The sequence below is a fragment of the Haliotis rufescens genome, unplaced genomic scaffold (assembly GCF_023055435.1).
Source record: "Haliotis rufescens isolate VD_foot unplaced genomic scaffold, xgHalRufe1.0.p SCAF_7, whole genome shotgun sequence".
In the NCBI taxonomy this organism is placed as follows: Eukaryota; Metazoa; Mollusca; class Gastropoda; order Lepetellida; family Haliotidae; genus Haliotis; species Haliotis rufescens.
The window spans coordinates 5,217,094-5,231,649 of NW_025964361.1; the positions used below are offsets into that span (position 1 = coordinate 5,217,094).

Sequence of the window (14,556 nt, forward strand, 5' to 3'; positions counted from 1 at the left end):
TATATTATACCGACTCTTCCATGAGAGGTCTTCAAGGTCGGGTCCCTCTTTTCAACGGACAACGCAGAGAAATGCAATAAGTTTGATTTTGTCTTTATTACACTTTGTACAGCCTCTACATTACAAAGACTTACCGTCTTCATGAACACAAAAATTACACGTGCATTCAATAATAATTGTTACATTGTACAGAAGCAGCCATCTTTCTCAGCTCACGATAGTTTAACAGTTAGCATGCCGTAATGGCAAATTGACCCAATCCCTTCCCATTTTGTATGTAAGCCTGACTAGCATAAACCTGGTACTGTAAACCTAGGTTGTCCATCAGGTCAAGTCTCCTGGTGCCGCTACAGTCATTACATCACATTTGAATTGAGATTAGTTAACAGAATAATGATAATTCTACAAACGAGACGATAAAAAAACTGGTCAAGCTGCAGAGTATGGCATTACGACAGTAACAATTGTGATTAGTTTGCATCCAGCTGGAGAACATGGACAAGTTCACAGGACACAATGGAGAAAATGCCTCGAGAAAATGGATTGTGGACAACATGCAATCAATATTACCATGTTAAGGACGCCACGAGCAACTCAAAAGTAGCAATCAAATATCCAGATCTCTAGTTTCCTTCCATTATTTAAAAAACTATTAAAACAAAGATATATGACAAAAGAAAACAAAATCAACCCTCCACTATTTCAAAGGAGCCACACTGGACATGATTCTCAAGCAATGAAAATTATCAATGAACTTTGTTTTTATCTCCTTGTAAACATTTAACTCAACAAATAATAAATATAAACCTACTGACTGGGAATAACAAACTAATAATCAAAGTAACAACTCAGTTAAATGACGTGTATCTGTTCTTATGATTTACATGCTTCTGTATTTATTCCTCCCGAAATGTACCGATATGCCAGTGGAGAAAGTACAATGACAAGGGTGAACAATGACATTGAAGTGGCAAGGAGTCAGGTTAGAGTGATACCAGGAAATTCATTACACCTCCCCTAGGTAAATCCAACTTTCTTCAACAACCGTCTTAACACGCTTCTCATACTCGCGCCGGTTGTCTTGGTAAAGCTGGGCTGCTATGTTATTAGCTGGACTGTTTGGGTTGGGTTCGTCTAACAAAGACTGAAAAACAATCAATGGGACAATACATCAGAAGGATAAAGAATGCGGCAGCAAAGATTTTAAGATGAACCAAAATCTCCATCCTACCTCTGGTTGAGAAAACGTAAAATTCCTGATGTGATACAGGCTTTCCTTATTCACTGAAGCCAGTTACAGTATACTGTTCACTTCGGTACATACATACACAGCAGGAGACTTAAAATGCAATGGAAATGTTAACTGATACACTGATGTCGTCCGAGTGTGGTGAGGAGGAGAGATGGTGCCCGCCCCCAACAACACATCACAAATTGAGAACAAACGGCAAAAATAAGCCAGCGAGAGGGAAGAGGAGAGAACAGTTCCGAGAGCCAGCTGTCTGTCCTCAAATGCGATCACTGGTGACCGCTCCGCCCCACCTACAGGCCGACCTGCCAGAAAATGTCCTACAAATATATGTTGTGGTGGAACGGGATGCTAAGAGCAAGCCATCGCCTCCTCTTCATCTTCCTCCTCATCATTCCAGCTTTCCTGAACGATCGCTGACACTTTTTTCTCGTATTCCCGTCGGTTCTCTCGATACAACTGGGCAGCCTCATTGTTGGCTGGACTATTTGGATTCGGATCATGTAGCAGTGACTACAAGAGAGAAATGACAATGTCAAATCATCGTTTGAGTGGTATTCTACTGATGAGATGAACACATACAATGGTGTACACACAATTTGGTTTCTACTTGGTGACGTGCAGACTGCATGATCTGTCCACACCTGTTGTAATTAAGTCAACAACACAATGGACGGGAATGAGGTAATGGATGAAATTGGCTAAATCTTAAATCTTTGCATGTTCTAAACTGTGAAGAGAAACAATGAAACACAAAACATCCTGTCTGTTAATCCAAATTTTGACATAACATTGGCCTTCATCATTGAGAAAAGAGCAGTACGCAGGCATGTATTAATTTTGATATTGACACTGAAATAGCTAGAAATTCTGCATTAATGAGCATCTATCCAAACACTCATTCACAAGTAGTTTCAAGTATTTCACTGTAAAATAGTGAACAGTAAATCCTCAGTTATCCATTATCTCCATTCTGTTATGGTGACACACTGGACCCATTTGCAACAATAGCTTCATTTCGGAAGTGATGTCCCTATCTCCATTTCTCGTTTGTTTGTTGTTTAATGTCAAACTCAGCAATATTCCAGCTATATGACTGCCGTCTGTAATTAATTGAGTCTGGACCAGACAATCCAGTGATTGACATGAGCATCAAGCCACACACAATTGGGATACGATGACATGAGTCAACCAAGTCAGCAAGCCTGACCACCTGATCCTGTTAGTCGCCTCTTACGGCAAGCATGGGTTGCTGAAGACCTATTCTACCCTGGATCTTCCCGGGCCCATTTCTCTTCTGACTAACTCTGCAGAGATTACTTGCTTAAAACCACAGTCAGCATGTACATTAATTTAAGCTAAAGTAAATTACAACAAATCAAAAAGTTTCTTAAGAATGAACCTCAAGATAACAAGATATTTTCTTGAATATTAAGGTGGGAAAGGGAGTCCTTATGCTTATGCATTTCAAGTTGTCTTTGAAATGAAAAACGTTGAGTACCAGTGATATCACTGCTTGTCATAATCATCAGAGAACACTGTAATTTGATAAAAACTATTCAAAACACGACACAAAATGAAGCCATGACTGTGAAATGGGTTCAGTTTAGTTATCATAAAAAATGGAGATATACAATGGAGAATGAGTAATGAGTGAGTCAATTGGGTTCTCCACTGATCAAAATTACAAACCAGTGGCCAAAGGTGTAAGCATTAATAAATACCAGAGACACTTGTGAATACTTGTATGATAGCCATAAAAAGCAGGAACATTTCTAGATAGGTTGAAATCCATTGCCTGTACTATAGTGTATAGCAATTTATATCAGTTTTCAGTTAATTGTATTCAAAAGGATTTGTCATTGGAGAACAAATCGAGTAAAACACTGGATTAACAGACTAAAGCAGAAAATGATACCATTCTCTTAAGGTGTTTGGTGTTAGTGCAATAAACATCTTCAAACAAAAAAATGATATTCTGTAGACATATAGAGAATCTCACCCGAGTGTCTTTTGATATCAAATATATCAACACGAGTTGATAAAAGTGGAAAAATTCCGAAGCTTGCCGAGGATTTTTGCCACTTTTATCAACAAGTGTTGATATATTTGATATCAAAAGACACTCGGTTGCGATTTTATTTATCATCCAACATCATTCTTCCAACTTTTTCAATTTGTAGACAGTAATTAGCAGTGTCTTCAGTGTAAAAAGTACTGCTAACAGCTTCAGTAGCAGAGCCATTAGTGATGTCATTTGATTGTGACGTTATAATAGCAGTGACGTCACAATGGTCTGCAAAGCAGTGTGATTTAATTTCATTGAGGCACAGTGTAGATATCGCTTGATCTAATCCAAGCGATATCTCCTGTGGGAGCCAGTTTTGGATGATAAAACCAAATAATAGATCCTTCAAGATGACTACATGTATATTCAATTATGTAAAAGAGCTTCTCAATGTCAACATATATCAACACGTTGAAAGAGTGATTTATCATCAAAAACTGGCTCCCACAGGAGATATCACTTGGATTAGATTACACTGCTTTGCAGACCATTGTGACGTCACTGTTTACCATGACGTCACATTCAAATGACATCACTAATGGCTCTGCTACTGAAGCTGTTAGCAGTACTTTTTACACTGAAGACACTGCTAATTACTGTCTACAAATTGAAAAAGTTGGAAGAATGATGTTGGATGATAAATAAAATCTCACCCTCATGTCTTTTGATATCAAATATATCAACACTCGTTGATAAAAGTGGCAAAAATCCTTGGCAAGCCTCGGAATATTTCCACTTTTATCAACTTGTGTTGATATATTTGATATCAAAAGACACACGGGTGAGATTCTCTATATATGAAACAGGACAAACACATTTCTAAAGTTGACAGTTTTAGAACGGCTTCTTAGTACAAGAAAACAAATAATCATAGCAAATAAACAGAATAATCATACATGTGTATAGTCACAGTGGTATGAAGGTGACCAAGCACTGAAACACACTACAACATTCTGGACACTTTCAGGGTCATACTTGTTAATTTCCAGTGACAAAGAAGCATGGTACTTGTTACATGTTAGTTTGCCGTAAATTACCAATGTTAATGAGTAAGCAACGTTAATGTCATTAAATTATTGCCATACAGCTTTTTTTCAGCCATGCCACAATGGACTGCTGTGACATCACAACGTCACACTTACCTGTATTGACGTAAGTATAGCTGACACATCATATGTAGGACTCCATCTATTCTGTAATATATCTAAACATATACTCCCATCAGCGTACACTGAAAAACAAGAAAAACATCATACAAAATTCAGATAACATCATCATCATCAGACACTTCTTAAGCATTAATCTCTAATCTCAACTGGGTAGTAACGGATGCCAAATGTTTGACACAAAGGAGTATGGATGTCTGCATGTTATAAACATATAACTGACATTTCTGTTCTGGTAAGTAATACACTCAAAGTTCAGAGTTCCAAAGGCTTATGTTTTCAATCTAATATTGAAATCCCATCCATAATACTTCAAAAGGCATAAGTCTTCCGATGCTGTGCACTGACATGAGTCATATGACTTTGGTCAATTTCTTGGCAAGTGAAGTGCACCACAGATCATCTAGACTCAAAAATAGACAGTCCCAGGTAAGTCTGAGTTACACTTACAGCAAAAGTAGCATAATAACTTTGATTGATTATCTTGTATCTAATGTTATGCTGCAGTCAGCATTATTGCAGTTATATCACAGAAGCCTGTAAATAATCAACTCTGGGACAATGAGTAATCAAAATATATTCTGTCAGGGTAAGACACAGTGTCACCGAGCCTGACAAGTGACCGACTGATCGAATCTATCGGCTCTTGCATCAAGTTTTGGGGGTATGTTGCCCACTGCCTAAATGGTTAAATGAACAGGGGAGATAATATAAATATTGCCTGTACACACCATTAGGGTGAAACATCTTTGACACAAATCGGACTGTTGGAGGTTTGTTTGGATACTCCTCTGTGAATTCTATTGTTAACTTGAAAGTACCATCTTCAAAAGGTGTGTCATGAGGCCTGGAAAAGAGGACAAAACAGGTAATGCACTGTATGACAATGATGACAGGAAGGTTCTATGATGCTATACTCTTCAATACTCTTCAATACTCTTACTCTACCTATCACAATTATTTCAAGGATTCTTTAGGCTTCCAAACTAAATTCCTCTGGCAAGGAATTTTGGAACACATTGTAATTTTGTTCACAATTGGGATTTTTAAAAAAAGTTCCTATTTCAGAGGTATTTTTATATAAAAGCCTCTCTTCTTCTCTATTTTTTTCTGTTATCAGCAAAAACTAATTCACCTTGACTAAGCAATAACATTAGTGATCACAACCATAAGAACAAGATTTATGAAATGCTTAATTCCATTTTGGAATTTTTAATGAAATTTGCTGCAAATTCGAGGTCAATTTTCAGACTCATGTCTAGATAACTCCCTGTACTTTAATAATATATCCATAATGATTTCTAGTACTTGTTTGAGTCCATAAAAGACCTTGGTAGCACACATTTAGTCATTTTTTATGCGAGCATACTTACAAAATTGAACAACGAATAGTAACTCTTACTTGATATAATGTCTACCAAATAATCAAACAGTCATTATTTATATATTACTCAGATTCCATGTTAAATGTCATTCTATGTGACAAAATATCAGGAAAACCCAAAGCTATGATAAATCCATAACTGCTTCATAGTGGTCATTGTAATGATTAATCTTGATTCCTTAAGTGATCTCCAACACTAACAGTCACAAATACATAGATTTTTAGCTGCTACTCTCATTATGCAGCCAGCAAAATATTTGAATAATGCAAAAATGAATCATTTATGTGATTGAGCAAGTACCCACCACACGCATTGTCATTCGTATGAACAAAGCAAATGTTATCTACATAAATTTACATACATATTGCACTAAATCCTAACACAATTTTCACCACCTACTACTACTATCCATATAAACAAAGCTAATGTTATCTACATAAATTTAAGTACATATCGCACTACAACCTAACACAGTTTTTGCTACTAGTATTCATTCATTTCTAAATTCTGTTTATAATACCACAACCACAGTGAGTTGAAGTGTTTCAATGACGTATCGTCCCTGACATAATGCTAATCAACAGGTTTTCACATGATGTAGGAATTTTGTGTATTTGACACTATTTTAACCCAAGACAAGTGTTCAAGATTATGCGAGTTAGTTCCTGGCTTCCCAGAGGTATGTTGAACTTTGAAAACATACAACTTTATGGATAACCACTAGTGGTTTATTGCATGTAGTGCTGTATAGATGTAGACTCTTACACTACACTGTTATCAAGGTACAGTGACTACAACCAACTGATGAGAGGTATACATACATTTTACTGTGGAGACACTCCAGATTATATTGATGTAAGAATCTACATCAAAACATTCCTAAATGCAATAAACCAGAAGCTGGTACCTACTAAGTTTTACGTCTTATTATTTACTCACAAACTTCTAGAATGCCAATCAAACAGATATGATATATGCTGAACTCAGGGTTACTTCTAGGGTGGGGCCTTGTGCTTTTAGCCGCTAAATTTGAAAAAAAGGCGTACACTTTTAAAAATCATGGGGCATTTTAACATTTTGTTGTATGGGTGTACCTCTGGAATATTTGAAATTTTCACATAGAGGGCCAATGTCAGAAATTTCCCAGTGTGAACTAGAATCTAAATCTAAGGACACCCTAAATCTACAGTTTCATTTTTAACTTAAGGTTCTCCATGGTCATCGACAAGGAAACCTTGACCTGATGCTTAATTTTGAACACTGCTAAATACACATACGGTAATATTTTTGATGTGTCACATTCATGATATTTGACACAACGCATTCTTATCAGCTCTAGTTCCTACAAAAACATCCAAGGCACAGTAAAAGAAATTGCTTATTTTCTTCACTTTAACATGTTTTAGTCAACACAATGTTCGAAGTTACTTTTGATTTATATTTAAAAAATCATCTAGATAATACTGAAAAAATAAACATCTTTGCTTGAAGTTATTAGCATTGATTAGCATTGGTTCAAACTTGGTTGCAGTGTCTAACTAAAACTAAAAGCTTAAATTTATGCATGACTCTAAATTGTTCTTTTGACTTGCAAATTAACAAGACACCCAGTTTTTATCAGCTAGGCAAATATCCTGCATCAAACATGTAAAGAAACTTGTAAAATACAAGTCAATTTAAGTAACTCATTCTTTGTTTTTATGTGTATCAGTGTATTGCAACATGTGTTAAATATCAGGTGAATACATAATTTCAGTTTCACACAAGGTCCACCATCTTGATCTATATTGAAAACTGGAAACACGTAGCAGCAGGACATTATAGCCCCTACATAAGTGGTACATATTTTAGCTTAGCAACTCATCCACACTCTTAACCTTATCCATTAAAAGGGTATTAAAAATACAGTAATTTAACTAATCATGGAAAGGTTTAGAACCGTAACATCTAAGTTGTGTTTGGTGTTTTAATGCCGGACTGAGCAATATTCCAGCTGTATGACGTCTGTATGACGTATTAACGTCTGGAGCAGACAATACAGTGATAGACATCATGAGCATCGAGCTACGCAATTGGGGTATCATGTGCATCAAACAAGTCAGAGAGCGTGACAACCCAGTCTTGTTAGTCACCTCTTATGACAAGCATGGATTGCTGAAGACCAATTCAAACAGGGATCTTCATGGGTTGGGGTACAAAGGGAAAAATGATAAATGTATTGGTTGTGAAGACCAAGTTAACTAGTGAAAAAGTAGACAACTGTGCCTAGTAAGTGTAACCTTGCTTAGTTCACTAACTTGTTACAGCCTTTTGACGAAATGGTAAAAGAATTGCAGTGTGTAGTGAAACTTAGCGACATTATACATGTTATAGGTGTTAGTCTTGCATCATCCAGAATAGACTTCATGTAAAATAATATCACCAATTCCACAGCTCAATCCATGCTAGTGGTTTATGTAAATAAATAGATTTTGTAAGGAAACAACAAGTCCTTAAACATGTAAACAATTATCACTTGTCTTGGATTAATGAAATAGTGGCAACGCCTAACACTGAAAATATGACTAACTTATTGCATATAAAAATAATTATTATTTAATCAACATGATACAAGAAACTAGCATTGCATGGCAACATTTACCATGTGTGCCGTATGTTATGAATGCATATATATCACATGATACACAAGGAAGTCAACATGGTCAACAATCCATATTTTCTGTACAAAGACTTGCAATCTAGCCATAGCATAACATGTTAGGGTCATTGTGCCTCTGACATATCAAATAACTCTGTTTTAAAAACAAAATACATAAAAAACAAAACAAATTCAATTCAATATATGTATAAGAACGATATATGTATTTTGACTTCTGATAGCTTTGTCATTGATAATGTCTTACCCAAATATAACAGCATTCCAAAGCATAATATTGTTATCAGTAGGAGCACCACTAACACCAGCAGGGGGATCCTCTTGTAATCTGAAACAAAGAATTGCTCCCAATAACAAATAATGACAATTGTAAAATGACATGAAGATACGTGTCTTAGATGAATAAATATGCATCATCAGTCTTGACTGAGGTTGTTACGCAGCGGCCATTTTGGAATATTTACATTCAGATTTTGTCGCTAAAAAGGCTGAGATAGAAACAAACCTTTTGAAATCGCGCATTAGTCTTCTTCTGGCTGGAGTAGACATGTCAGTGGTGTGATCAAAACTATTTACACTGTTCGATTAATGTATGTCTTGATTTCTATGTATTGACAACAGCGATCTCACGACCACTGACGTCTACATCCGGGTTTCAGCTCTTTCTAAAGGTTACACTGGCGCAACTAATATTACCAGACAAAACTTTGTAAATTTTGTTTCCACTAATACATTATATACTACTTTAGAAATATGAATATATTACATAAATCATTACCCAATAAGTATTCATTTTAATTTACAAGAATTGTCTGAAAACAAGCATTAGATCGTAACAAATTTCGTTTACGAATAATATCGCATACAATAAGTTGTAGCACTAGTCGTATTCATTCCCATGACATCATGTGGTTATAAAAATAGCTATATTGCGAGTCCACAAACAATAGAGATGTATAAGATCCAGCTTTAGATTTGAAACCATCCCCGTATGCTATTCTAAGCTACATGTTATATCATAAACAGTTATCACGTGACAAGTAAACGAACATGTAAAGGGCTTTATAACAGTTTACATATATTCTATTTTATGTTGTTTTTTCTCTCTCCAAAATGTATATAAACTAGATTTGTTTATATAAATTTAGCCCCGGGTTATTTTATTATCACAAATGACGGTACTTGCCATGGGCGCATAAAAACGTTTAACATTCTATACCAAAACAAAAGTTTAACATTAGTGTTATATAATTATGTACCTCCCCATAAAGAACTACTTTTGACCTTTTACGTGTATACTTTCTGTGGTGCCCATTCTATATTTTGGTAACTATTTTATTATGACAAACGTGTACTTAATTAAACGCACTTTAGCAAACATTGTTTCCAAAGATACGTTATTAAAAAAAAGATAACACAAATTGCACCATGTTTATCACACTCCTAATGTTGTTTTTTAGCATTTGAATGTTCATAAAAGTAATGATAACTGTAAATTCTTTGTTAAAATTATTTTTTTTAATCATAGCAACGTTATTTACCTGATCCTACCCTAACACCATAGACGTGTAGAACACCCTCTGTGTTCTCTGACATAATCACATATGTATTAGATGAAAGTATTTTAGAAAATGACCATCTGTGATTCCCTGTATTTCATTATAGGTGATTTACAAGCTGTCTATTTAAGTAGACTGATGTGTCATAAATTTCATTGTCACAAAGTAGCCCTGATTGACCTTATTACGTCACGCGATGGAGGGGGGCTGTCGGAAGTCCTCGACACCTGTGCAGTATAACGGCTTGTAATGAATAATGCATTCTGCCATATGAAACATGTAACGATTCGCATGCATCATGCATGCAGTCGATGTGGGATATTGGTATCCGCCTGGGTTTGGATGCATAGTAAATCGACTTGCGACATTATTTAATTACAGTCAAACACCGCTGTGTCAATTGTGATGTGTCGGAATTATGGTTGTCTCGAAGTAAAAGGTTGGTCCCTGTATATTCCTTCTTTATCATCTTCGGTTGTGTCGAAGCTCGGATAACTCGAAGTATTTGCGTAGGTCCCTCCAACTTCGACACAACAGTGTTTGACTCTATGCTATCAATGTATGACTAACTCATTACTTTATAAATTGCTTATTGAAATTAAATTCGATTTTCAAATGGAATGAAGTGAAAAATATGCACTCAGTGACTTAAAACTCTAAACATTAAACAGTTAATTGAATAAGTTATATTGATAAATCGAAATGCTTGTTTTTTAAATGTTTTCACATTACCTAAATTAATATTCGTTGACACAACGCGTTTAAATTCAGGTGTTTAAAATGTTAAACTTAGAATTAAGGTATTGAATTCACAAATAAACGTTTTACACATACAAAGTTAGGTAGAGAGAAAGTATGACAGCTTGGAGCGAGCAAGCTTGTACAGTGTGACGGGGCCAGGCGCGAGTGAGTGAGGATGGAGCGAATGAGCAAATTGGTTTGAGGAAGGGACGTGTCAGGTGATTGAGTGAAAGTTAAAGTGAATGAGTGTGTTCAGCGAGTGAGTTTATGTTTGTGAATGAGTTATGTGAGTGAATGAGTTTGATTTTACGCCACTTTTAGCAATATTCCAGCAATATCACGACGGAGGACACCAGAAATGGGCTTCACACATTGTACCCATGTTGGGAATCGAGGCCGGATCTTAGGCATGACGAGCCAACGCTTTAACCACTAGGCTACCCGACCACCCCAATGAGTTAAGTGCAATAGTATAGTTAAACTGCGGGTCTTTGGAGTGACAGGTTCACTATGTGAAGATTAAAACCCGTGGCGCGCATTACCTCTTTTTAATGCAAACAATAGGTCCACAATACTCCATCATACAGGTTGTGGGGATCGAGTTGCCGGCTGGTTACTAAGATCTTTGTCAGAAACGAATATTTATTTAGTCACTGCATCTTCAAAACATAAAATTTCTTCCTGAGAAAGAAATATGGTGGTGTGAAATTGGGTTCAAGATTAGTGCACTTATATAGCGACGTGCATGCTCGCGTGTGTGGCTGCTTGTACTAGTCCGGCCGATTTTAAGTGCTAGCACACAGAGACTATGCGGCAGTTTAACATTGATACCTCACTCAGAGTCATTATAGTGAGTGAGTATGGTTTGACGCCGCTTTTAGCAATATTGCAGCAATATCACGATATCACGGCTGGGGACACCGGGAAATGGACTTCACACATTGTAACCACTAGGTTACCCCAACGCCCCCAGGCTCATTATACTGACTACGAAATTAACAGTCCCTGTTTTATCCCTTTAATGCCGAACGTCAGGCAGGGTAACGACAAGCAACGATATCAGTGACGCAACCAGGCACTCTGAAAGTGAGTGCCGAACAATATTTTACATTTTGTTTCAGGAAATCTAGTATGTCCCTTATTTTCTGGAACCAAAAACCCCCCAACAACAAACAAACAAACAAAAAACCGAAAATAGAACAAACAAACAATAACAGCCTAAATCCCAGAACATCAAATGATCGGCACCTGTTTGCAACCTCCTAGTGTCTTCACTGATCTATTGTTCAGATACCTGTTTGCAAACGCCTAACGTCTCCACTGTCCTATTGTTCAGATACCTGTTTGCAAACATGGCCATGATGTCTTCACTGTCCTATTGTTCAGATACCTGTTTGCAAACACCGCCGTAACGTCTCTACTCTCCTATTGTTCAGATACCTGTTTGCAAACACCGCCTAATGTCTTCACTGTCCTATTGTTCAGATACCTGTTTGCAAACCACGCCATAACGTCTCCACTGTCCTATTGTTCAGATACCTATTTGCAAACACCGCCGTAACGTCTCCACTCTCCTATTGTTCAGATACCTATTTGCAAACACCGCCGTAACGTCTCCACTGTCCTATTGTTCAGATACCTGTTTGCAAACACCGCCGTAACGTCTCTACTGTCCAATTGTTCAGATACCTGTTTGCAAACACCGCCGTAACGTCTCCACTCTCCTATTGTTCAGATACCTATTTGCAAACACCGCCATAACGTCTCCACTGTCCTATTGTTCAGATACCTATTTGCAAACACCGCCGTAACGTCTCTACTGTCCAATTGTTCAGATACCTGTTTGCAAACACCGCCGTAACGTCTCCACTCTCCTATTGTTCAGATACCTATTTGCAAACACCGCCATAACGTCTCCACTGTCCTATTGTTCAGATACCTATTTGCAAACACCGCCATAACGTCTCCACTCTCCTATTGTTCAGATACCTGTTTGCAAACCCGGCCGTAACGTCTCCACTGTCCTATTGTTCAGTTACCTGTTTGCAAACACCACTAAAACGTCTTCGACGACCTGCTGTTCAGATACCTGTTTGCAAACACTGCCTCAACATCTTGTAAACATCGCCTCAACATCTTGTCAACACCACCATTACGTCTTCACCAACCTACTGTTGAGATCACTGCTGTAGAATAATATAGATCGGATTGGGTAGACTTGTCTCCAGCAACTTGTGCTGGGCGTAACTATCAGCTTTTAGCAATATTCCAGCAATATCACGGCGGGGGTACCAGAAATGGGCTTCACACATTGTACCCATGTCGGGAATCGAACCCGGGTCTTCAGCGAACGATTTACCACAAGGCTACCCGACCGCCCCGCTGACACCTACACGATCCACGGCATAATCTAATTGAGTTTAACACAATAATACTTCAAACACGTCAAAAGTTGAAACGTATGAATTTAATTCCATACAACGGCCCACCTTTAGAATTCAGGCGTCCGTTCCACAAAATTATCGTAGCGTTTAACTTAGACCAACGACTGTCGTTGCGCTACAGTACGATCGCCTTGTGGAACGGGGCCTTGCACTTCAAAGTTTACAATCACGTCACAACACCCGATGACGTAATTTGTGGAAATTTGTTGCAAGATCCTTCGGCGAAACAATGCCACGTGACGTCAGCCTAGCAACAAGGTTGCTGGGGTCATCGAGTGTGCATAAGCTCCTCTCGGTGATCTATTATCTCCACACGCAATGTCGTTGAATAAGCCAAGGGATGTTAAGAGCTTTCAAAATTTTCCAGAAACGTGTTCCGAGAGTACATAAGCACGCATTTTGGTATAACACAATGTGTAATACAACTGTATGTTTATTAAACGGGTGATCTCTTCACGGGCAAGTAATAAATATAAATAGCAAACGGCGCAAAATGAAATATGGTGTCACTCCGTCTGTTAGTGATAATGGAGTTGCTTAATGATACAGAAACAAGATACGGGATCGTGTTATTTAAAGAAGGTTTATTTTTAGGAACAATAATACCACTGAAAACAGGTAAGACTTTTGCAAAAGAATATGTCAAATATATCGAAACTACCAGTATTAAAGTTCTACTATGACACAGCAGGCAGGATATGTCTTTCAAATCTCCATGACTTAGTGTCATGACATTCTGTTCCTGCAAGCGTTTCAGCTGTTTCCAAACATAAATCTATTTACAACCGAGAGTTGAATGGCTTACAACACTTTAACAACACCATCCTTCTGAAAGGTGGAACTAAAAAGTCTGAATATTACAGAAAAATGTGACAAATGACAGCACAAATATTTCTACATCTATAAATGACACAGAACATCCATCTAGACAATGGGATGTGACCATTACTGAAGCTGATTGTTTCCTTCAAAATGTGCAGCAGAAAATGGGGCTTCTCCCAATGCACTGTTTCATCTTGACCAGGAGCAGATTGCACTTGATAAGCAGGATATTATTTTGTTGGGGAAAATGTCGACTTTGATACAAGCAAGACTGATGTCTTAAACCACCAGAACAAAAGTCAGCATATATTCTAAACATGATCATCCAAGTCGATTGGAACACTTCGGATGATTCAAGGCATTCGGCACCCCCCCCCCCCCCCCTCCTCCTCCTCCACCCCCCCCCAAAAAAAAAAAAAAATAAAAAAAAAAAAAAAAAAAAAAAAAAAATAAAGAAAATAAAAAA

General features: G+C 37.3%; 1 protein-coding gene across 2 annotated transcripts; it reads right to left on the bottom strand.

Moving 5' to 3' along the window:
- Positions 1-77: 77 nt before the first annotated feature.
- Positions 78-9,194, bottom strand: LOC124149620 (ubiquitin-conjugating enzyme E2-17 kDa). 2 transcript variants are annotated; one of them, XM_046521329.2, is made up of 5 exons: positions 9,030-9,194; positions 8,772-8,852; positions 5,215-5,330; positions 4,460-4,548; positions 78-1,144 (listed from the first exon to the last, which is right to left on the bottom strand). In XM_046521329.2, exons 1-5 carry the CDS (start codon positions 9,071-9,073, stop codon positions 1,007-1,009), a joined length of 468 nt encoding a protein of 155 aa, XP_046377285.1. In that variant the 5' UTR covers positions 9,074-9,194; the 3' UTR covers positions 78-1,006. The 2 variants fall into 2 exon arrangements, with proteins under 2 accessions (XP_046377285.1, XP_046377284.1); XM_046521328.2 differs by having other exon boundaries at positions 78-1,762.
- Between the last annotated feature and the right edge of the window lie 5,362 nt (positions 9,195-14,556).